This window comes from Oncorhynchus keta, chromosome 26 (assembly GCF_023373465.1).
Source record: "Oncorhynchus keta strain PuntledgeMale-10-30-2019 chromosome 26, Oket_V2, whole genome shotgun sequence".
Lineage (NCBI taxonomy): Eukaryota > Metazoa > Chordata > Actinopteri > Salmoniformes > Salmonidae > Oncorhynchus > Oncorhynchus keta.
Window position 1 is genome coordinate 7,735,856 of NC_068446.1, and position 24,185 is coordinate 7,760,040.

The 24,185-nt window shown below is 44.8% G+C and overlaps 1 protein-coding gene across 7 annotated transcripts in view; it reads right to left on the reverse strand.

The window, feature by feature from the left end:
* Window positions 1-403: 403 nt before the first annotated feature.
* LOC118358882 (myomegalin-like) overlaps window positions 404-24,185 on the reverse strand; it is a 140,708-nt gene continuing 116,926 nt past the window's right edge. For 4 of the 7 annotated variants that reach the window (XM_052480141.1, XM_052480142.1, XM_052480139.1 and 1 more), the window contains 14 exons: window positions 20,372-20,625; window positions 20,122-20,253; window positions 19,664-19,888; window positions 18,783-19,034; window positions 17,087-17,218; window positions 16,855-16,974; window positions 6,287-6,476; window positions 5,942-6,186; window positions 5,422-5,699; window positions 5,062-5,202; window positions 4,446-4,584; window positions 3,921-3,967; window positions 3,614-3,706; window positions 404-2,048 (listed from right to left, as the gene is read on the reverse strand). In XM_052480141.1, the coding sequence (XP_052336101.1) occupies window positions 1,992-2,048; window positions 3,614-3,706; window positions 3,921-3,967; window positions 4,446-4,584; window positions 5,062-5,202; window positions 5,422-5,699; window positions 5,942-6,186; window positions 6,287-6,476; window positions 16,855-16,974; window positions 17,087-17,218; window positions 18,783-19,034; window positions 19,664-19,888; window positions 20,122-20,253; window positions 20,372-20,625 (2,305 nt within the window). In that variant the 3' untranslated portion in view covers window positions 404-1,991. The remainder of the gene's footprint in view (window positions 2,049-3,613; window positions 3,707-3,920; window positions 3,968-4,445; window positions 4,585-5,061; window positions 5,203-5,421; window positions 5,700-5,941; window positions 6,187-6,286; window positions 6,477-16,854; window positions 16,975-17,086; window positions 17,219-18,782; window positions 19,035-19,663; window positions 19,889-20,121; window positions 20,254-20,371; window positions 20,626-24,185) is intronic. The other 3 variants (XM_035736859.2, XM_052480140.1, XM_035736861.2) reach the window with 3 other exon arrangements.

A 24,185-nucleotide genomic window follows, 5' to 3' on the forward strand; every position in this document is an offset into this window, starting at 1 on the left:
TTGACTGGATTAACCTCACGTTAGTTACGTGCATTGAGTGCCTTTCAGATGGTAGACACGAACCCTCTGTCACCTTGCCAGCTAAGGAACACTACATTGCATTGCTAGCTTCTCTCATTGACTCAAATTCAAATAGCTGCAAACACTGGTTGATGTTACTGTAGGTAGCTAGTAAACATCAGCTAACCACTAGCTAACAGAGAGTGACCTGTAATTTAAAGCAGCAGAAATGAAGACTGGCGACGGTTCTAAATGTGTTTTCTTGTATTGAGTGGTAGAAGTAAAGAAATGTCTAACATATCCTTGGTTTGAACTACTTACTGGAGATCAGCCACCAATGACAGACTCTGTCAGATTCCCACACATGCACAGTACCTGCATCATATGCCACTGTTGAGGGCTGGGGGAGTGGATTAAACCATTGTGAGGCAAAGGGCGGGGGCTCGCAATCTTTTGAAACTTAAAAACGCGCTATTAAGTGTCTATAATCAGCACAAGTGCTTTCATTATTAGTATAATATTATTGAAATTACATAGTTATGTTTACAGTGATATATTCGGGGGGACAAATCATATTTTTCCCAGGATGGGGGGGTCGTGTCCCTGGGATTTCCGGCTATGGTCGGAGGATCCATTTTTTTTTTTTCTCCAAAACTATCGGGCCATTACCATGTCATACAACGCTTGAATAGAAATGTAGTTCACACCGCAGATTGTGAGGCCAACACAGTCGCTACAGTCCCATTAGTTTTCATTGCAGCCTTGTTTGATTGCCGCGGTTGTGCAAATGTGTATGTAATGGGGTTAGCCAACAGTAGCAAGCTAATGCTAGACTATCTTACCTGTATACATCATCATGCATGATGGATGCGTCTCCCTGTCAGGAATGCCATACCACGGTTACCCTTAGTTGTAGCTATCATACTCTAATTCCACTGATTTCAAAACGTGATCCTCCAGAAAGTGGAGAGCAACACTTATGCAGCTCCACTACACAATGCATAAAAAAGCTGCGTTTGACAGGATTACCAACACAGACTGTCGAGTTCAAATAGACAGAAAGAAGCCTTCTATATGGCTCGGCATGTCCAGCCCACTCATTATCTCAACCAATCATGGCTAGTGGGAAGGTTGCTGACTTTTTCTGTGGCTTAACCAACACGGCTCTTAATTTAACAATTTTATTCGTATTTACAGATGGCATAGAAGTTGGTTACTAAGGCACATGAAAGTTCACATGTTCGAGAAAGCATTTCTGTTTTAAACGGCTCTCCTGTGAAGTCGTGACTTGCGACATACGACTAGTTTCCTGAATCGGGTCAAATATGTGGGAACTCCTTCAAGACTGTTGGAAAAGAATTCCAGGTGAAGCTGGTTGAGAGAATACCAAGAGTGTACAAAGCTGTCATCAAGGCAAAGGGTGGCTATTTTGAATAATCTCAAATATAAAATCAATTTTAATTTGTTTAACACTTTTTTGGTTACTACATGATTCCATATGTGTTATTTCATAGTTTTGATGTCTTCACTATTATCTCAAAATTAGAAAATAGTACAAATAAAGAAAACCTTTGAATGAGTAGGTGTGTCCAAACTTTTGACTAGTACTGTATATCAGGTCAAATAGGGGAAACACTTCAGTTGAGAAACCTTCGTAGCACCTACAATAGCTATACATAACACCTGAGATAGACAGACGCCGACATTCATAAACATCACAGAGAACACCTGGGTGAACCTCTGCTGACTATCAGACTGTCTCCCCTCAACTGTAGTGTCCCCCCTATTTAACCAGAGACCTGTTATGCACTGTGTTTCCTTTAAAACAGGAAGAGTCCTGTCCTGTCTCCCAGTATTAGGAGGACAGTGAAGCTTGTGCATCACAAAGAGGCTGGCTGTGGGGGGTGCAGTCTGTTAACCCCCTGGGTCAGACCCTGGGTATTACTGGGCCACGGTAGGAGTTCTGGGTGATGGAGCCTTTATCTGTTGCTTCACAACACCCGAACCAGCAGAACGGGTGAGCTCACAGAAGCCTCTTGGGATTTCACCTGAGTGGGAGGAAGAGGCAAAAGGATCAGCATACTTATATTTCATGTTATTATGTAATGTCATGACTTATGCTATGCTGAGTCATTGTGCTATCTGAAGACAATGAAAACCCTCCATTAAAGATTTTTAACAAAAATTACCTAAATAAATGCACATACTTATTTATTTCCTAACCAGTGTAATATTAATACACTCATACTTAGACACTAGCTAATTAAATTAGGGTAACTTAAATCTGCTGATGGTAGGCCTACAACAAGTATGATCCCAATAAGGAGGTGTTAGAAGATGTTATCTGTACAATGGTATTACAAAAAAACATGAACTAAGTGAGTCAAAGAGGGGATCATGTACTGCTGTTTAATGCCAGTAGGGGCGTTCTACTGTTAAAGGATAGTGGTAGAGGTCTTCGCGGGTTCCGAAATGGACCTGGAGCTTTGCCACCCGGACCCGAGGACAACTACACCTGTTTCGTATATAGATCTGGTCGGATCCAGACTCGATCTGACCTGAGTGAGGGAAGCAGCAGAAAATGTATTTTTTGAGCTACTTTACTAACCAGAGCTGATAAAGCGCAAGAGGAGGGAGAGAGGTGCCATTCTAGCAGGCAGGGAGGGGCTGTACTGTGAGCGATTGAAACAGGGAGGAGGGAGCGAGAGATGAGACAGCAACCAACCAAGCCGACTTACACTATATTAGACAAATAACCTACCTATGGCAATTATTGATCATAAAATATGATTACGTTGTACCTGATTTGACAAAACCAACCCGCGAGAAGCTAGTTAAACTAGCTAATGTTAGCTAGCTAGGCTAACAGGCTGCAGTGCACACATTTTCTAATCGTACAGTTAAAAATAACAACAACTCCATTCAGAATATTAAGTAGACCCTAACCTGTTGGCTCTTGGTCGTTGTAGCCTATCCTTCTCCTTTAACTTTAAATTCTGTCATTGTAATTCCATCTTCCATTGATTATATGTCTCCTAACCTTTGCCACACACGGAGTGAGCTCTATGACTGTAGCCTATTGCCGCATTGATGACTCATGATTGGCCAACAACAAGCTACACGCACCACACTCCACTCTCATGGGGTCCTATGTGGCTCAGTTGGTAGAGCATGGCGCTTGTAACGCCAGGGTAGTGGGTTCGATTCCCGGGACCACCCATACGTAGAATGTGTGCACACATGACTGTAAGTCGCTTTGGATAAAAGCGTCAGCTAAATGGCATATATATATATATTCATGAAAAGCAAGAGCAGCAGCATAAATTAAAAAATCTCTCTCTCTCTCTCTACTGCAGCAGTCAAGTTCAGATCTATATGGCCCATTCCGGACAAGTCAGTTAAAATTACCCATACCCGAGACCCGTGACAATCATAATAAATCCGACCCCAACCCGTGACATTATTTAGAATTCTGGATCTGGACCCACTCAGGTCTCGGGTATTCGGGTACAGGTGGATCCATGAAGACCTCTAGACGGTGGTTAAAGGCAGGGTGGATTACAGGAAGCTGATACAGGCACACTGACAGGCACGGCAATCCAGGAAGCAGTACCTTTACCAACCCAGGGACAGGAGGAAGAGGACGAAGAGGAGGAGGAAGGGGGGGAGTAGTGGAGGACATTCTCTGCTTGTTCCCCTGGAATAACTCAAGGTAGAGCAAGAGGGAGCGAGACAGAGGTAGATAAAGAGCAGGTGGGGTGAGAGAGGAGGGCGGGTGAGATAGGTATTCCATCTGCTCTTCTCTTTCTCTAACAGTGATTTTTCTAAAGAGTGACATAGAAGTAAGTCAAACAACAGCCTTATAGAGAGGGTACGAGAAGAACGAAATAAGCCAGACCCTGTAAAAAGAGTGAGCTCACCTCTAAATTTGTCCGTGCCTTCTTCAAGATATCCTTTGTCGTCGACACTGTAAACAACCAGAAACAAAAGAGTTCTGATTCATCTGTGACTGTCGCCCATCACTTCAGCACACACTTGCAAACACAAACGCCACACTAAGTCATATCACTGAGCCATTACAGAGTCTGAGATGAGGGGCAGAGGATGATGAAGGACATTCAATTATGAAGAGACAGAGAGAGAAAGAAAGAGTTGGAGAGAGATGAGTCGGTCCACGACAGAGGGAAAAGGCAGTGAAAGAGAAAGAAAGAGAAACAACGGGTGTGCGAGAGAGAGGAATGAGGGGGGAGAAATGATGAACAGAGGAATAAACAAACAGGAAGATACGTAACTGTGCATATGAGGCGGACAATATGAAAAGAATAGGATAAGACGAGAGGGGGAGAGAAAGAAGAAAACAGAGGAGGGGAGGGGAGAGGTAAAGTAGTGAATAGTGGGGGAAGAGAACACGAGTAACTGAGACGAGAGAAGTGAGAGTCACTCACGTTGGCTGACGATGAAGTGTTCCATGCTGTCTTTGGTGCGGTTGGAGCTCTTCAGGGTCTCCATGGCGTCCCTTAGAGCCTCCTCCTGCTGTGAGATCCGCTGACGGAGCGTGTGGACCTCATCCTTTAGAGACAGCTCCTAGACACACACAGATTGTCAAAAAAAAAACACACAAACGTCACATTTCAAACATGTACACACACCTGTAAAGAGCAGTGAGGTTACACTGATTGCACCATAAAGAGCCGTTGTGTTGAAACGTCTGATGTCTATTAACAGTGAGAATCGCAGAATGGTGAACTAAACGACAGAGAGTTTTGACTGGTGTGTGATATTAGATTGCTTCTTGTGTAAATATTTTCTGTCTGGATTTTAATGATTTGCAATGTCATGGAGTGACGTGGAGTGACGTGACAAATGTATAAACAAAGTCACCACTAAAGCACACAAACTCTAAACAATGATCAGTAACTTCACACACGTAACACGCTAACAGAGAAAGCAAATCCCCTTAACGTAACCCTTTGCAAACGAACATAAAGAGTGGACAGTGTCTCTGTATGTCACGCACATGAAGGCTTTATGAATACTTTATAAAGAGTATGTGTTTCTGACCTTGGTGCTCTGAGGGTACCCCTCACGACTGGGCAGGGCTGCCCTCCAGAACATTCTGAGCAAGGAGTTGGCTTCCTCAAGGATCTGCCGCAGGGTCTTAGTGCTGGTCAGCAGTCTACTCGCGAAGCCAGGATCCGCAGGCTGACACACAGAGAAAGATACATGCACAGGGACAGATTGACTAAACAAATCTAACTAAAACACAGGATAACAATACAAAAGTGTGACATATTTTCAGTTTAACTGGCTATAGTTAGTTGAATTTCAACCAATGATCTAAAAGTTACTCTCAGGATCATTTAACTCCTCTGTAAAATGTCTGCTGCTCCTCTAACCTCTAAAGGACCCCTGACCTCTCACCTTATCCAGGCTGAGCTCCAGGAGAGCGTGGTTGGCAGTGGCCTGGAGGGAAGCCTCCATCTTGCCGATGAGGACGTGTCCCTCCAGCATCTGCTGCTGTAGGGCATGGAAGTCATCAACATGCCCTACAGCATGGCGGCCATTACGGTTGGTAAAAGAGCCGTCTGGGGCTTGGCCCTCCAGAGAAGAGTCAGTCTCCTGGGGATCCAGTGTGGGGGAGAGAGGGGAAGCAGGGCTGAAGAGTTCAGTCTCTCGGACAGGGGGAGAGAGAGCATGGTCTGTGAGGAGGAGAGGAGGAGTGGAGAATCAGTGTTAGAGTTGGGTTAAATCTCAAATGGCATGGTGCCCTATTCCTTATTTAGTGCACTACTACTTAGGCTCTGGGCAAAAGTAGTGCACTACATAGGCAGGAATAGGGTGCAATCGGACAGTTTGTTGTTAAGTGCCAATAAGTGTGGTAGAATATGTGGTAATAACCGTATCCCAGAATGCATGCAGCGTCGCACTCTCTCGCTCTCACCGTGGAAGAGCTGTCGCTTCGCTGCAGGAGGGCATGTCGCAGAGGTCAACTGCTGCCCCAGCTGAACATGCAGGTCCCTGGGGTCAAAGGGCGCAGACTCCCCTGAGTGTGACCCCTCACCTGTATGTGTATTCTTGGGGACGCCACACACTCTGTGGTACATCTGGAGCTTATACTGTAGAGAGTGGATAAGGCCATGGCTCTCACACACCTGCTGCTCAAAGACATTCACCTCGTGCTGCAATCTGGGGACGCACACATAACACAGTTATAAACACACACAAACACACACACACACACACACACACACACACACACACACACACACACACTCACCCCTCCTACCTTTTGATGGCCTCCTGGTTGTTCTGCCTGTCCTGTTTCAGCTGGGTGATCTCCAGAGTCTGAGCCTGTGTCTGCTTCTGCAGTTTCCTGCCCGGCTCTGCCCACCGCTTGGTCTCTAACTCTGCCTCCTTCACACGGGCACGCCCCAACAGCAACGCCTCCCGCAGCTGTTCCGCCTCCTTACTGCTGTCTAGGGGGAGGGTACAGAGGGTACAGAGGAACAGATACCAAGACAGAAATTACAAGGAATAATATGGTATAATGAGGCATAACACTCAATGTTTAGCATTCTTCTCTCATTGAGGGAACTTTAAAAATAAAACAAGTTTTATTTTTGCATTTCCTTTAAAAACAGCTATTTTTTTGTACGTCATTTTATACATATGCATAAAAGCACAAAACATGGCATTTGAATATTACATTTAAATTTGTTAAAAAGTACATGTTGCTTATTTAAAAACAATAGAAACAACCATGAATAAAAGTAATGTTTCTTGTAAGAATATACAATTCTGTAAAAGCCATTTAAAATGTGTACAAATTATTTAACAAAGGTAAAACATTTTTAAGACATGAAAACATGTTAAACAGTCATTTTGTTAAAAGGCTGTCTTCGGTTCTTTGTACAGGAACGGGATGAGTCCTTATCAGATCCCTCCCCTAGGCGCATCGCCATAGCTCTGTCAGGCCGTGGCCTGGGGACTCGATTAATGCCCCGGTTTAACCGGGTTAGCATTGACTGCATTCGTGAATCACACTCTCCAGAAAAAAAGGGTACGGATAGGGTACAGTATTGTTCCCAGGGGTAAAAAAAATATTGAAATAAAATACACATAATGTACCTTCAGAGGTAGACATAATGTATAATCTCACATGGTACTGTTCGGTACCTTTATAGGGTACATGGGCAGAGACTGGTAATCTAATATAACGGTACATATTTTGAATATAAAGATACAATCATCACGCTCTGAAAAACCATGCCCATCATTATCATATTTCCCAGCATGCTCTATTGCTGGTAGATTTTTAAAATGGTTTGTTTGTGTGTTTTGCATGCATATTGATTGATTGATGTTACACAAAGATAAATAAAACATTTCTAAACTAATCCAATGTGTTAGTAGATGGACTTATTGAAACCGTAACTGAGATGGTTGTTCCCGTTTAGTTAGTCTAATCTAAAATCAGCAACAACAAAAAAAGATGATGTCCCTTTTTCAGGACCCTGTCTTTCAAAGATAATTAGTAAAAATCCAAATAACCTCACAGATCTTCATTGTAAAGGGTTTAAACACAGTTTCCCATGCTTGTTCAATGAACTAGAAACAATTCATGAACATGCACCTGTGGAACGGTAGATAAGACACTAACAGCTTACAGATGGAAGGCAATTAAGGTCCCAGTTATGAAAACTTAGGACACTAAAGAGGGCTTTCTACTGACTCTGAAAAACACCAAAAGAAAGATGCCCAGGGTCCCTGCTCATCTGAGTGAACGTGCCTTAGGCATGCTGCAAAGAGGCATGAGGACTGCAGATGTGGCCAGGGCAATAAATTGCAATGTCCGTAATGTGAGATGCCTAAGACAGTGCTACAGGGTGACAGGACGAACAGCTGATCGTCCTCGCAGTGGCAGACCACGTGTAACAACACCTGCACAGGATCGGTACATCTGAACATTACAACTGCGGGACAGGTACAGGATGGCAACAACAACTCCCTGAGTTACACCAGGAATGCACAATCCCTCCATCAGTGCTCAGACTGTCCGCAATAGGCTGAGAGAGGCTGGACTGAGGGCTTGCAGGCCTGTTGTAAGGTAGGTCCTCACCAGACATCCCCGGTAACAACGTCGCCTATGGGCACAAACCCATCATCGCTGGACCAGACAGGACTGGCAAAAAGTGCTCTTCACTGAAGAGTCGCGGTTTTGTCTCACCAAGGCTGATGGTCGGATTTGCGTTTATCGTTGAAGGAATGAGCGTTACACTTGAGGCCTGTACTCTGGAGCGGGATCGATTTGGAGGTGGAGGGTGCATCATGGTCTGGGGAGGTGTGTCACAGCATCATCGGACTGAGCTTGTTGTCATTGCAGGCACTCCCTCATGTGGTACCCTTCCTGCAGTGTCACTGTTCTGCCAAGCCAGCGAAGAGCCCAGATCTCAATCCCATTGAGCACGTCTGGGACCTGTTGGATCGGAGGGTGAGGACTAGGGCCATTCCCCCCAGAAATGCCTGGGAACTTGCAGGTGCCTTGGTAGAAGAGTGGGTTAACATCTCACAGCAAGAACTGGCAAATCTGGTGCAGTCCATGAGGAGGAGATGCACTGCCGTACTTAATGCACCTTGTGACTGTTACTTTTGATTTTGACCCCCCTTTGTTCAGGGACACATTATTCAATTTCTGTTAGTCACATGTCTGTTGAACCTGTTCAGTTTATGTCTCAGTTGTTGAATTTGTGATAATCATACAAATATTTACACATGTTAAATTTGCTGGAAAAAAATGCAATTGACAGTGAGAGGATGTTTTTGTTGCTGAGTTTATCATTTTTTCCCTACCGTGTCAATCATTTTCAATACAGGTTACAGATGCTACTTCCGGCGCCGACTGAGATGGCCGCCTCGCTCGCGTTCTAGGAAACTATGCAGTTTTTGTTTTTTACGTGTTATTTCTTACATTAGTACCCCAGGTCATCTTAGGTTTCATTACATACAGTCGAGAAGAACTACTGAATATAAGATCAGCGTCAACTCACCATCAGTACGACCAAGAATATGTTTTCCGCGACGCTGAATCCTGTGTTCTGCCTTACAAACAGGACAACGGAATGGATCGCTTGCAGCGACCCAAAGGAAACGACTACGAAAAGAGGAAACGCGGCGGTGTTCTGGTCAGACTCCGAAAAGGGCACATCGCGCACCACTTCCCAGTATTCTTCTTGCCAATGTCCAGTCTCTCGACAACAAGGTTGATGAAATCCGAGCAAGGGTGGCATTCCAGAGGACATCAGAGACTGTAACGTTCTTTGCTTTACGGAAACATGGCTTACTGGGAAGACGCTATCCAGGGCGGTGCAGCCAACGGGTTTCTCCACGCATCGCGCGGACAGAAACAAACATCTCTCTGGTAAGAAGAGTGGCGGGGGCGTATGCCTCATGACTAACGGGACATGGTGTGATGAAGGAAACATACAGGAACGCAAATCCTTCTGTTCACCTGATTTAGAATTCCTCACAATCAAATGTAGACCGCATTATCTTCCAAGAGAATTCTCTTCGATTATAATCACAGCCGTATATATCCCCCAAGCAGACACATCGATGGCTCTGAACGAACTTTATTTAACTCTTTGCAAACTGGAAACCATTTATCCGGAGGCTGCATTCATTGTAGCTGGGGATTTTAACAAAGCCAATCTGAAAACAAGACTCCTAAATTTTATCAGCATATCGATTGCGCAACCAGGGGTGGTAAAACCTTGGATCATTGTTACTCTAACTTCATGACGCATATAAGGCCCTGCCCCGCCCCCCTTTCGGAAAAGCTGACCACGACTCCATTTTGCTGATCCCTGCCTACAGGCAGAAATTAAAACAAGAGGCTCCCACGCTGAGGTCTGTCCAACGCTGGTCAGACCAAGCTGACTCTACACTCCAAGACTGCTTCCATCACGTGGACTGGGACATGTTTCGTATTGCGTCAGATGGGAATATTGACGAATACGCTGATTCGGTGTGCGAGTTCATTAGAACGTGCGTCGAAGATGTCGTTCCCATAGCAACGATAAAAACATTCCCTAACCAGAAACCGTGGATTGATGGCAGCATTCGCGTGAAACTGAAAGCGCGAACCACTGCTTTTAATCAGGGCAAGGTGTCTGGCAACATGACTGAATACAAACAGTGCAGCTATTCCCTCCGCAAGGCTATTAAACAAGCTAAGCGTCAGTACAGAGACAAAGTGGAATCTCAATTCAACGGCTCAGACACAAGAGGCATGTGGCAGGGTCTACAGTCAATCACGGACTACAAGATGAAATCCAGCCCAGTCACGGACCAGGATGTCTTGCTCCCAGGCAGACTAAATAACTTTTTTGCCCGCTTTGAGGACAATACAGTGCCACTGACACGGCCTGCAACGGAAACATGCGGTCTCTCCTTCACTGCAGCCGAGGTGAGTAAGACATTTAAACGTGTTAACCCTCGCAAGGCTGCAGGCCCAGGCGGCATCCCCAGCCGCGCCCTCAGAGCATGCGCAGACCAGCTGGCCGGTGTGTTTACGGACATATTCAATCAATCCCTATACCAGTCTGCTGTTCCCACATGCTTCAAGAGGGCCACCATTGTTCCTGTTCCCAAGAAAGCTAAGGTAACTGAGCTAAATGACTACCGCCCCGTAGCACTCACTTCCGTCATCACGAAGTGCTTTGAGAGACTAGTCAAGGACCATATCACCTCCACCCTACCTGACACCCTAGACCCACTAGAATTTGCTTACCGCCCAAATAGGTCCACAGACGATGCAATCTCAACCACACTGCACACTGCCCTAACCCACCTCGACAAGAGGAATACCTATGTGAGAATGCTGTTCATCGACTACAGCTCGGCATTCAACACCATAGTACCCTCCAAGCTCGTCATCAAGCTCGAGACCCTGGGTCTCGACCCCGCCCTGTGCAACTGGGTACTGGACTTCCTGACGGGCCGCCCCCAGGTGGTGAGGGTAGGCAACAACATCTCCTCCCCGCTGATCCTCAACACGGGGGCCCCACAAGTGCGTTCTGAGCCCTCTCCTGTACTCCCTGTTCACCCACGACTGCGTGGCCACGCACGCCTCCAACTCAATCATCAAGTTTGCGGACGACACAACAGTGGTAGGCTTGATTACCAACAACGACGAGACGGCCTACAGGGAGGAGGTGAGGGCCCTCGGAGTGTGGTGTCAGGAAAATAACCTCACACTCAACGTCAACAAAACTAAGGAGATGATTGTGGACTTCAGGAAACAGCAGAGGGAACACCCCCTATCCACATCGATGGAACAGTAGTGGAGAGGGTAGCTAGTTTAAGTTCCTCGGCATACACATCACAGACAAACTGAATTGGTCCACTCACACTGACAGCGTCGTGAAGAAGGCGCAGCAGCGCCTATTCAACCTCAGGAGGCTGAAGAAATTCGGCTTGTCACCAAAAGCACTCACAAACTTCTACAGATGCACAATCGAGAGCATCCTGGCGGGCTGTATCACCGCCTGGTACGGCAACTGCTCCGCCCTCAACCGTAAGGCTCTCAGAGGGTAGTGAGGACTGCACAACGCATCACCGGGGGCAAACTACCTGCCCTCCAGGACACCTACACCACCCGTTGTTACAAGAAGGCCATAAAGATCATCAAGGACATCAACCACCCGAACCACTGCCTGTTCACCCCGCTATCATCCAGAAGGCGAGGTCAGTACAGGTGCATCAAAGCTGGGACCGAGAGACTGAAAAACAGCTTCTATCTCAAGGCCATCAGACTGTTAAACAGCCACCACTAACAGTGTGAGTGGCTGCTGCCAACACACTGTCATTGACACTGACCCAACTCCAGCCATTTTAATAATGGGAATTGATGGGAATTATGTAAATATATCACTAGCCACTTTAAACAATGCTACCTTATATAATGTTACTTACCCTACATTATTCATCTCATATGCATATGTATATACTGTACTCTACATCATCGACTGCATCCTTATGTAACACATGTATCACTAGCCACTTTAACTATGCCACTTTGTTTACTTTGTCTACACACTCATCTCATATGTATATACTGTACTCGATACCATCTACTGTATGCTGCTCTGTACCATCACTCATTCATATATCCTTATGTACATATTCCTTATCCCCTTACACTGTGTATAAGACAGTAGTTTTGGAATTGTTAGTTAGATTACTTGTTGGTTATCACTGCATTGTCGGAACTAGAAGCACAAGCATTTCGCTACACTCGCATTTAACATCTGCTAACCATGTGTATGTGACAAATAAAATTTGATTTGATTTGATTTGATTTGAGATGATTTAAAGTTTGATTTCTTCTAACTGTCCGAATTCCAATAGGAATTACATATGTGGCTATCATAAAGTGACTTGGCCGATGTGGCCTGCAAACCAGGAGTTCCAGACCACACTGTGTTGGGATAAACATAGGCTGTCAAAGGCATGATATATATAATATATTGTCATAAATACTTTAATTTCAGTGATAAATATTCACTTAGGCTCTCACTTGGTGAAGGCTACAAGACAAAAATTACCCTAAACAGGCAAATGTGTACCTTTTTCAAAATGAACGCATTTCTAATTGTACTATTTTGTACTATTTTGTACGTTTTGCAAAACGTTACGTTTGGCGTAAAAGCAACACAGCTCATCACCCTGAACACACCATCCCCACTGTCAAACATGGTGGTGGCAGCATCATGGTTTGGGCCTGCCTTTCTTCAGCAGGGACAGGGAAGATGGTTAAAATTGATGGGAAGATGGATGGAGCCAAATACAGGACATTTCTGGAAGAAAACCTGATGGAGTCTGCAAAAGACCTGAGACTGGGACGGAGATTTGTCTTCCAACAAGACAATGATCCAAAACATAAAGCAAAATCTACAATGGAATGGTTCAAAAATAAACATATCCAGGTGTTAGAATGGCCAAGTCAAAATCCAGACCTGAATCCAATCGAGAGTCTGTGGAAATAACTGAAAACTGCTGTTCACAAATGCTCTCCATCCAACCTCACTGAGCTCAAGCTGTTTTGCAAGGAGGAATGGGGAAAAAATTCAGTCTCTCGATGTGCAAAACTGATAGAGACATACCCCAAGCGACTTACAGCTGTAATCGCAGCAAAAGGTGGCGCTACAAAGTATTAACTTAAGGGGCTGAATAATTTTGCACGCCCAATTTTTCAGTTTTTGATTTGTTAAAAAAGTTTGAAATATCCAATAAATGTCGTTCCACTTCATGATTGTGTCCCACTTGTTGTTGATTCTTCACAAAAAAATACAGTTTTATATCTTTATGTTTGAAGCCTGAAATGTGGCAAAAGGTCGCAAAGTTCAAGGGGGCCGAATACTTTCGCAAGGCACTGTAGGTAGGGGTAAAGTGACTCTGCACAGATAACAAACAGCCAGTAGCTGCAGTGTAAGAACAAAGGGGAGGGGGGTGTCAATGTAAATAATCCAGGAGGCCATTTGATTAGTTGTTCAGCAGTCTTATAGCATGGAGTTAGAAGCTGTTAATGAGCCTTTGGACCTAGACTTGGCATTCCGGAACCCCTTGCTATGCGATAGCAGAGAGAACAGTCTATGACTTTTTTTGGGGGGGGCTTTTTCTGACACCTCTTATTATATACAGTTGAAGTCAGAAGTTTACATACACTTAGGTTGGAGTCATTGAAACTTTTTTTCAACCACTCCACAAATGTCTTGTTAACAAACTAGAGTTTTGGCAAGTTGGTTCTACTTTGTGCATGACATAAGTCATTTTTCCAACAATTGTTTACAGACAGATTATTTCAATTATAATTCACTGTATCACAATTCCAATGGGTCAGAAGTTCACATACACTAAGTTGACTGTGCCTTTAAACAGCTTGAAAAAAACAGAAAATGATGTCAGTTCTTTAAAAGCTTCTGATAGGAGAATTACTATCATTTGAGTCAATTGGATGTGTACCTGTGGATGTATTTCAAGAACTACCTTAAAACTCAGTGTATCTTTGCTTGACATCATGGGAAAACCAAAAGAAATCAGCCAAGACATTAGACCATTTTTTTGTAGACCTCAACAAGTCCGGTTCATCCTCGGGAGCAATTTCCAAATGCCTGAAGGTACCACGTTCATCTGTACAAACAATAGCAGGCAAGTATAAACACCATGAGACCATGCAGCCGTTATACTGCTCAGGAAGGGGACGCGTTCTGTCTCCTAGAGATGAAAGTACGTTGATGCAAAAAGTGCAAATCAATCCCAGAACAACAGCAAAGGACCTTGTGAAGATGCTGGAGGCGAGTCCTATATCGACATAACCTGAAAGGCCACTCAGCAAGGAAGAAGCCACTGCTCCAAAACCGCCACAAAAAAGTCAGACAATGGTTGGCAACTGCGCATGGGGACAAAGATTTTGGGCTTTTTGGAGAAATGTCATCTGGTCTGATGAAACAAAAATAGAACTGCTTGGCCTTAATGACCATCATTATGTTTGGAGGAAAAATGGTGAGGCTTGCAAGTCGAAGAACACCATCCCAACCGTGAAGCACGCGGGTGGCAGCATCATGTTTCGGGGGTGATTTGAAGCAGGAAGGACTGGTGCACTTCAAAATAGATGGCATTATGAGGGTGGAAAATTATGTGGATACATTGAAGCAACATCAAGATATCAGTCAGGAAGCATATTTCCAAAGATGTGGCAAAATTGCTTAAGGACAACAAAGTCAAGGTATTGGAGTGGCCATCACAAAGCCCTCAACTCAATCCTATAGAAAATTTGTGGGCAGAACTGAAAAAGCGAGGAGGCCTACAAACCTGACTCCGTTACACCAGCTCTGTCAGGAAGAATGGGCCAAAATTCACCAAACTTATTGTGGGAAGCTTGTGGAAGGCTCCCCAAAACGTTTGCCCCAAGTTAAGCAATTTAAAGGCAATGCTACAAAATACTAATTGAATGTATGTAAACTTCTGACCCACTGGGAATGTGATGAAAGAAATAAAAGCTGAAATAAATCACTCTCTACTATTATTCTGACATTTCACATTCTTAGAATAAAGTGGTGATCCTAACTGACCTAAGACATGGAATTTTAACTAGAATTAAATGTCAGGAATTGTGAAACACTTGAGTTTACAATGTATTTGGCTAAGGTTACCTTCACTTTCTTGGGCACAGGGACTCAGGTGGTCTTCTTGAAACATGTACATGAGCATGATCACACAGTCGTCCGGAACAGCTGGTGCTCTCATGCATGCTTCAGTGTTGCTTGCCTCGAAACGAGCATGAAAGGCATTTAGGTAGGCTCGCGTCACTGGGCAGTTATGGGCTGGGTTTACCTTTGTAGTCCATAATGGTGTACAAGCCACAACCGACAAGCGTCAGAGCCGATGTTGTAGGATTCAATATTAGTCCTGTATTGATGCTTTGCCTGGTAAATGGTTCGTCTGAGGGCATAGCGGGATTTCTTAAAAGCTCCAGCCTTTAGCTCGGTGCGGATGTTGCCTGTAATCCATGGCTTCTAGTTGGGATATGTACGGTCACTGTGGGGACGAAGTCGTCGATGCACTTGTTGATGAAGCCAGTGACTGAGATGGTATACTCCTCAATGCCATTGGATGAATCCCGGAACATATTCCATTTTGTGCAAAACAGTCCTGTAGCTCAGCATCCGCGTCATCTGACCACTTCCATATTGAACAAGTCACTGGTATTTCCTGCTTTAGTTTGTGCTTGTAAGCAGGAACCAGGAGGATAGAATTATGGTCAGATTTGCCAAATGGAAGGCGAGGGAGAGCTTTGTATGTGTCTCTGTTTGTGGAGTAAAGTTGGTCTATTAATAGTATTATTAATAAAAACTATTCATTAATTAGTACCCACAAAACACAAACTGGTGTTCTAATGAAGCTGCCAGTTGAGGACTTGTGAGGCATCTGTTTCTCAAACTAGACACTAATGTACTCTTGCTTAGTTGTGCACCGGGGCCTCCCGCTCCTCTTTCTATTCTGGTTAGAGACAGTTTGCGCTGTTCTGTGAAGGGAGTAGTACACAGCGTTGTACCAGATCTTCAGTTTCTTAGTAATTTCTCGCATTGAATAGACTTAATTTCTCAGAACAAGAATAGATTGACGAGTTTCAGAAGAAAGCACTTTGTTTCTGGCCATTTTGAGCCTGTAATCGAACCCACACATGCTGATGCTTCAGATACTCAACTAGTCTAAAGAAGTACAGTTTTATTGATTCTTTAATTAGAACAAGTTTTCAGCTGTGCTAACATAATTGCAAAAGGGTTTTCTAATGAACAATTAGCCTTTTAAAATGATAACCTTGGATTAGCTAACACAACATGCCATTGGAACACAGGAGTGATGGTTGCTGATAATGGGCCTCTGTACGCCTATGTAGATATTCCATTACAAATCAGCCATTTACAGCTGCAATAGTCATGTACAGCATTAACAATGTATTTCTGATCAATTTGATGTTATTTTAATTGACAAAAAATGTGCTTTTCTTTCAAAAACAAGGACATTTCTAAGTGACCCCAAACTTTTGAACGGTAGTGCATATTTTATGGAAAAGATATGTCGTATGTTTCTGAACGATGCATCGTGCTGCCTTGTTGGCAACAAGACCGAGCGGCGCAAATTACTGTTTGATTTGAAAGGTGCGCTCCTCCCTCGCCGCTTTTTCCTGCTCACGTCAGCTTAATCGAACTCCCTCACTATGTAAGAGTATTTTGTGTATTAGGAGTATACTAGGGAGTAATGAGAGTACTAGGAGCCGGGGCGGTTAGTTACCTCTGCTGGCCTGTTGGAGTCGGTCCTGCAGGCTGAGGTTCTCCTCTTTCAGAGCTCTGATCTCACCGGAAAGCTGGCTGACAGAGTCCAAGCCCTGGATGTAGATGTTGGTGGGGGCACCTGAGGAGGAAGAAGAAGGATGAGGAGAGATAGTACATTTCACTAGTGACTGCAAAGTTGGATTTCTAAAATATATCAACATCTGAGTAACGGTGGGTTGGTGGTCTACTACCTTTGTCTCTGGCTTGGTTGACCAGTCCCTCCTCCAGCTGCTGTCGGAGGCGGTCATTGGTCTGGATGGAATCCTCCAGGCGTTGACGTAGACTCCTGATCTCCCTCAGCTGCTCCTTCAACAGGTCAGAACCTGCACCAAACCACACAACAAAATACTGGTTACATTTCACAACCTAAAAAATGTGTATATATATATATATATATAACACAATTATTTATTAATTAAAAGGGCATCCAAAAAACATATACATAAACACACACACACACACAGCTTTGTTTTTGTTAAATTTCAGGACTTTATGGAGTGTAGAAATTTTTACCTTTAAAAATACTATTTTCCCTCACCCTAAACCTTCAACCTAACCCCAGCCTTAACACTTAAGCCTACCCCCTACTTTTTCGAACATTCTGTTAAAAATCGCGCAACATTTCAGCGACCTGCTACTCATGCCAGGAATATAGTATATGCATATGATTAGTATGTGTGGATAGAAAACACTCTGACGTTTCTAAAACTGGTTAAATCACGGCTGTAACTATAACATAACGTGTGTTTCATCGAAAAGCGGAAGAAAAACTGATCACCAAAATCTGGAAAATATATCAATGCGCCACTTGCATGTATTGTCTATTGGAAAGCAAATTACATGGGGCTGAGATTGCAAGTCCTACAGCTTCCACACGATGTCGCCAGTCTTGTCAATTGCCTGCGCTTTGTTTCTTGGTCAAACGAGTAAGAGAGAGCCCATTCCTTCCGGTCTCCGACAGGATGTTTTGGAGGAGAAGTTTCCGAACATGATTTCAAGACGTGGAGCTATTGAATACACATCGCCCCGTGAACAATTTGATAGATTATTAACGATTACAAAAGTATTTCGAAGTGTTTTGTGAAAGTTTATCGTCAACTTTTTTAATTTTAAAAAATGACGTTGCGTGTTAAAACGCAGTTTTTTCCTGATTCACACACTTTTCATAGATCGATATTTAGGGTATATATGGACCGATTTAATCGAAAAAAAGACCAAATAGTGATGTTTATGGGACATCTAGGAGTGCCAACAAAGAAGATCGTCAAAGGTAATGAATGTTTTATATTTTATTTCTGCGTTTTGTGTAGCGCCGGCTATGCTAATTATTTTGTTTACGCCCCCTTCAGGTATTTCGGGGTGTTGCATGCTATCAGATAATAGCTTCTCATGCTTTCGCCGAAAAGCATTTAAAAAATCTGACTTGTTGGCTGGATTCACAACGAGTGTAGCTTTAATTCAGTACCCTGCATGTGTGTTTTAATGAACGTTTGAGTTTTAACGAGTGCTATTAGCATTTAGCGTAGTGCATTTGCATTTCCAGATGGCTAGATGAGACGCCTGCGTGTCGGGTGGGCTTAACAGGTTAACCCCAAAAACCCTAAACCTAACCCTAACCTTAACCCCATTATCCTAAACCTTAAGCTTAAAATAGCATTTGAAACTAATTCAGGACCTGAAAAACATTTAGACTTTTCAAAAAGTTATTGTTTTCTTACTCTCTCGGGGCATTCTGGTCAATTGTCTGACCATTGGGGTCCTGAGAATGTAGGAAAACAATTACACACACACACACACACACACACACACACACACACACACACACACACACACACACACACACACACACACACACACGTTTACATTAAAACTCAGATAAACACACACCTGTATGGCTGGTGCCAGACTGGTATCCTGACGACCCTGATGACAAATCAGCAGCGCCAATTCTAATTGGCTGAGCACCGTAAGCCATATCCCACATTGCACTGTTCTCCAGGAGGCTGGTGCCCGCCTTCATGGGGCCACTGTGAGGAGACGGGTGGAAGGGGTGGTAGGACAGAGGCTGGGGCAGGTAACTGGAGGGATCTGCCGACATCTGGAAGCCAACAAACGGCTTGGCAGAAGGAACTGAAAAACCTGCAGTAAGAAAGAGAGAAAAGCCCAAGCATGAATAAACAGGTTGGCCAGGCAGCTTGTTGTGAGATTGATACCTCAGAGAGAGTCCAAACACTATCAGAACCTCCAGTGTTGGGATGTTAGGATGGTGGAGAGTTACGTTGTAGGAGTGGGGTTAGGCGGGGTATGAATTAGCTCAAAGCCATACAGCACATCAACTTGCTCATTTACACTTGGCCTGGAGAGGCCAATGTCACACGTCCTACCCCATTCAGAGGAAAAGCCTAATGGGTGGTGTGTTAGCACACACACTCACTCGTCTGGAATCTCAACAGGACAATACACCTGCAGTCCTGTCTGACATTACTACCATAGTTCAGAGCTTTGAATGTGAAACTCACTTACTGTACATCAAGTTTACCGACGATACTAATACTACTATCCCCGTGCCAGATTACACTATAACTGTAATACAAAACTTTAAAAGTACATTTTAAAGCTTATAACCTCATGTAGTTACATGATGTGCTTAAAGCATGACAAATGTAGCCACTCCATCCCACACACACACACACACACACACACACACACACACACACACACACACACACACACACACACACACACACGGTGCAAGCAGAGTGACGCACGCTCAGTATCTCCCAGCTGTCTCTGTAACATCTGCAGCTCCCGGTGAACCTCTGCCAGGGAGAAGCCCACGGGCCCGCTGCCATGGTAAAGGGGTCGCAGGGTGCCCGTGTAGGGGTCAAAGAGCAGAGGGGCTCTCTGAGAGGAGAGGTCTGGGTGGTAGAGAGGCTGGGGTTGGGGCTGGGGAGGGGTGGGGAGGGAACGGGACACTGGCCCACTGTAGAGGCCTGGAGGTATGGAGGAGAAATACAGGTGAAAATAGAGATGAAAAGACGACAGGGATACAGAAGGAGGGGTGGGACCGGGAGAGGTATGAGGAATGAGGAAAGAAAACACTTCACAATGTCTGGACATGATAAAGTACAGTATGTGGATACAATGACAAGGATAACAATGTGTTGAATAATGCAGTCACTTCCACTCCTCCTCTCTCTCTCTCTCTTCCTGCCTGTCTGCCTACCTGTCTGTGTCTGTGTGTCCCCTGGCGGCTGCATGCTGAGACAGCTGATGGAGGACTGGTGTCTGTGGGATGAAGTGTTGGGTGGAGGGGTGGAGGGGTGGCGTGACATGGGCACACTGTTACAGTGGGAATCTGAGAGATGATGAATGAAAAGAAGACCGTTAAGTTGCGCACTACTGGGCATACATTCCGAAATATGGATGGGCAGTCATTCGTGTGTCCGTGTGCGTGTGTCTATTGTTTACTGCACCTGTACTGGCTCCAGGGGAGGCACGTCTGTCCTCCTGGCCATACTCGCTGGCTGCGTCTATGTCCGAGCACAGCTCCAGGTCCTCATTGGTGGAGCCCTGATCATCAGACACAAATGAGATGCGGTCTGATTGGTCGGTGGTGTCAGAGAGGGCATGGCTACTGCAGGGTGTGTCAGAGCGTGGCTGGCGCTGGTTGAGTTTGGCTTGGAGAGACTCAATGACCTTATCCTTTTGTTGGAGCTCCTTACTCAGCCTGTACACACACAAACATACAGGGATACATTCAGTAATCTTGTCCTTGCCCACATATGGAAATACATCTGCTCTCTAGATGTTTGATGATCCTATCCTTCCTGAAGCTGACGCTTCTTACTGCCCACAGAGAGACAAACAGGGATCAACAGTGACACAGACACAGAGGTGATCAATCACCAGGCTGATACAGACAGACTGGCACATCAGCTCACTTAAGGTCTCATCTATTTGATTTGGATTTCACCTTTATTGAACCAGATAAGTCAATTGAGAACCAATTCTCATTTACAATAACGACCTGGCCAAGAGGCATACACATTGCAAGAGTGAACAGGACCGGACGAAACCAAACAAAATAAATATAACACGTATTAAAGAGGTACAAATTCATAAAATATTGAAAAATAAGAAATATTCACAGTGGGTTAAAAAAAGAAAGACACACATGCTGTTCCCACTCAGCGGAATTAATTAATTGATAGCAGCATCCTGATTGCAGGGTGAAGGTCACCTCATCTCACCAATCTAAACAAGTGCCAGGCTGATCCCTCCACACACACACACACACACACACACACACACACACACACACACACACACACACACACACACACACACACAGCGGACTTGTGTATCCGTTTGCAGTCCAGCACTGGCTACTCATCTGAAGGACTTACTGTATAGTACAAAGTTAATGATTACTATCACTCTCACGTTACTACAACAACGAAAAATGTACGATTCTTACTTGTCCAGCTGCCTGTGCAGGGCCCTTCTCTCTCCTTCAGTGTGTTTTCTATACAGGGCGAGTTCTCTCTCCTGGGCCCGGCTCTCCCACAGAGAGAAGGAGAACAGAGAGTCTCTGTACAGAGGGCTGCTCTTAGACAGCATGGCCTTCCAGAGTGGAGCTATGGGCTCACCTGGCCAGCCTGCCCCACCAAAGGCCCTCCTCCCTGGGCCAGAGAGCCGCGGTAAACGAGGAGTGCTCGTTAGCTTATTGCCAAGGTCGTGATCCCCGGAGTGTTAGTTAGGTTAGGAAAGGGGGAACTGGCCAGAGGGAGGGATGGAGACAGGGATAGAGGGAAGACTGGTCGTAAGCAATCAGGTGAAAAGCAGAGTAAATCCTCAGATTAGGCCTGGTGACAGAGACGTCCAGGGGAGTAGGCCGATCTGCTGGCTGTCTCCACCGCCGCCACACAGCACACACACAGAATGAGGATACGGATGCGCAAATGTGTGTGTGGGCTGTGACTATGATTAGTGCAGTCTCGTAAGCAGCACCTTCCCCAGGCCAGTCCAGTACAGACAAGCCCATCAATGTCCCGCAAATACCAAATCTGCTGTGCAGTAACTTAGATCAGGTGGCGTGTCCACCTCTTTATACAAGAGGTCTTTCAAATACAGTTTCCTCTGTTTTTGTGATATGCTTGAAATGTTGCCAATTGAATTGGATCCTGTTGGTGAGGTACAGCGATTTATGCTAAGCGAGCACAATGATGCCAGTTATATTTGCTTTAAAGAAGCACTGGTGTTTTGGTACAGCAAGGAGGACAGTTCTTCACATTGAGGAGAGCAGTAGCTCTGTCTAGGTAGCTCTGTCTCCCTCTTTCTCTCTGTGTCCCTCGGGGAAGAAGAGAGCATCCGATCCTGCATTCAAGAAAACCTCTTCCCTCTTTTCCCACCAGCAGCTAAACACAAAATAGAGCGACCGGAGAGAGTGGTGTTTTTCCAGAGACGGAGAGAGCAGAGCGGGATATTAGGCGGGTGTATCCGGGGCTGAATGGTCAAACACAAAGAGTCAGATAACCCTAGTCAGCCTTCAGTGTGTTTTACAACCCACACTGCAGCGCTGGCCCAAAGAAAACTGCCCCCATCCGGCCCCTTTGTCAAATGTTGTTCTTCTAAGCTCCTCTATCCGCAGGTTCTGCAGTGTGAGTGAGCGGAGCATCTGTTCCTCACCCCAACATTTTATTGTTTATTACATTTTACCTCAAACTGGATTTTTGATGAGGTTGTATACTTCAAAAAAGGAACAAAACATTTGTCTAAAATCCACCAAAAGCACAAGGTTAAGGTCCAAAATAGAAGTCCAGGTACTGTAGTCAATGAGTCCCCCTTTTAAAAAGTCCCAGGGCTTAGTATGAATCAAATGCAGTGTTCAGAGAATCCACCATTGCACATGTAATAGATGCTCCGTAGTGCTCCTGTGGTTTTAGAAATGGAAAAGCTGAGCCTGTGCTGGAACATGCTCTACACTAGGCTTTGCTCTTCTCTTGCTATTTGTGGGGCAAAGTGATGCTCTCACGCGCACTCCCTCTCTCTGTTCCACTCTGCGTGTCTCTCCCTCTCTCTCTGTAGATTTAGATGCTCCTGACCTATTTCAGTTCACTCTCGCGAGAAGGCACATGCGAGGGAATCAAATCAATACAAATCCCCTCTTTTCACTCACTCAATTAAGGGCTTGTCCTAAATGAGTCAAATGGCAATAAAACACATTTAAGTCCCCCGCATCTGGTTGGCCATCTGTGTGGCAGTACTGCAGGGATACATCCTCTGGATCTGCTTCTCTCTCTCTCTCTCTCTCTCTCTCTCTCTCTCTCTCTCTCTCTCTCTCTCTCTCTCTCTCTCTCTCTCTCTCTCTCTCTCTCTCTCTCTCTCTCTCTCTCTCTCTCTCTCTCTCTCATAAGGCCGCGAGAGGGAGAGGCACCTCAAATTACCCAAAATGCAATAGCTGACCCTGCTCTCAACCCTGTAAGGGCACACGAACTCTAGGGGAAAGTAGTCCTCCAAAATCAGAATCTCCCCATTGATGCTTTAAACGAGAGAAGAACTCTAGTCGAGAAAAGGGGCAGAAACAGAGGAGAGCTGGGACACAGTTACTGCTACTCTGTGTTTATGGTATACTTCCCCCAACAGCGTTGCACGGCACAGAGGTGGGTTTCTCTGCGGACTTCTCTGAAGCTGTGGTCTGGGCCTGCGAGTTATTCAGGCCATGGCTGCATCTGACATGAATTTACATCCTATTCCCTGTAGTGCACTTGCAGTTGAAGCCGGAGGTTTACATACACTTAGGTTGGAGTCATTAAAACTCGTTTCTCAACCACTCACACATTTCTTGTTAACAAACTAGAGTTTCGGGTAAGTTGGTTAGGACATCTACTTTGTGCATGACACAAGTCATTTTTCCAACAATTGTTTACAGACAGATTATTTCACTGTATCACAATTCCAGTGGGTCAGAAGTTTAAATACACTTTGTTGACTGTGCCTTTGAACAGCTTAGAAAATTCTAGGAAATGATGTCATGGCTTTAGAAGCTTCTTCTGGGCTAATTTACATAATTTGAGTCAATTGGAAGTGTACCTGTGGATGTATTTCAAGGCCTACCTTCAAACTCAGTGCCTCTTTGCTTGACATCATGGGAAAATCAAAACAAATCAGCCAAAACCTCCAATGTTTTTATTTAGACGTCCACAAGTCTGGTTCATCCTTGGGAGCAATTTCCAAACGCCTGAAGGTTTCACGTTCATCTGAACAAACAATAGTAGGCAAGTATAA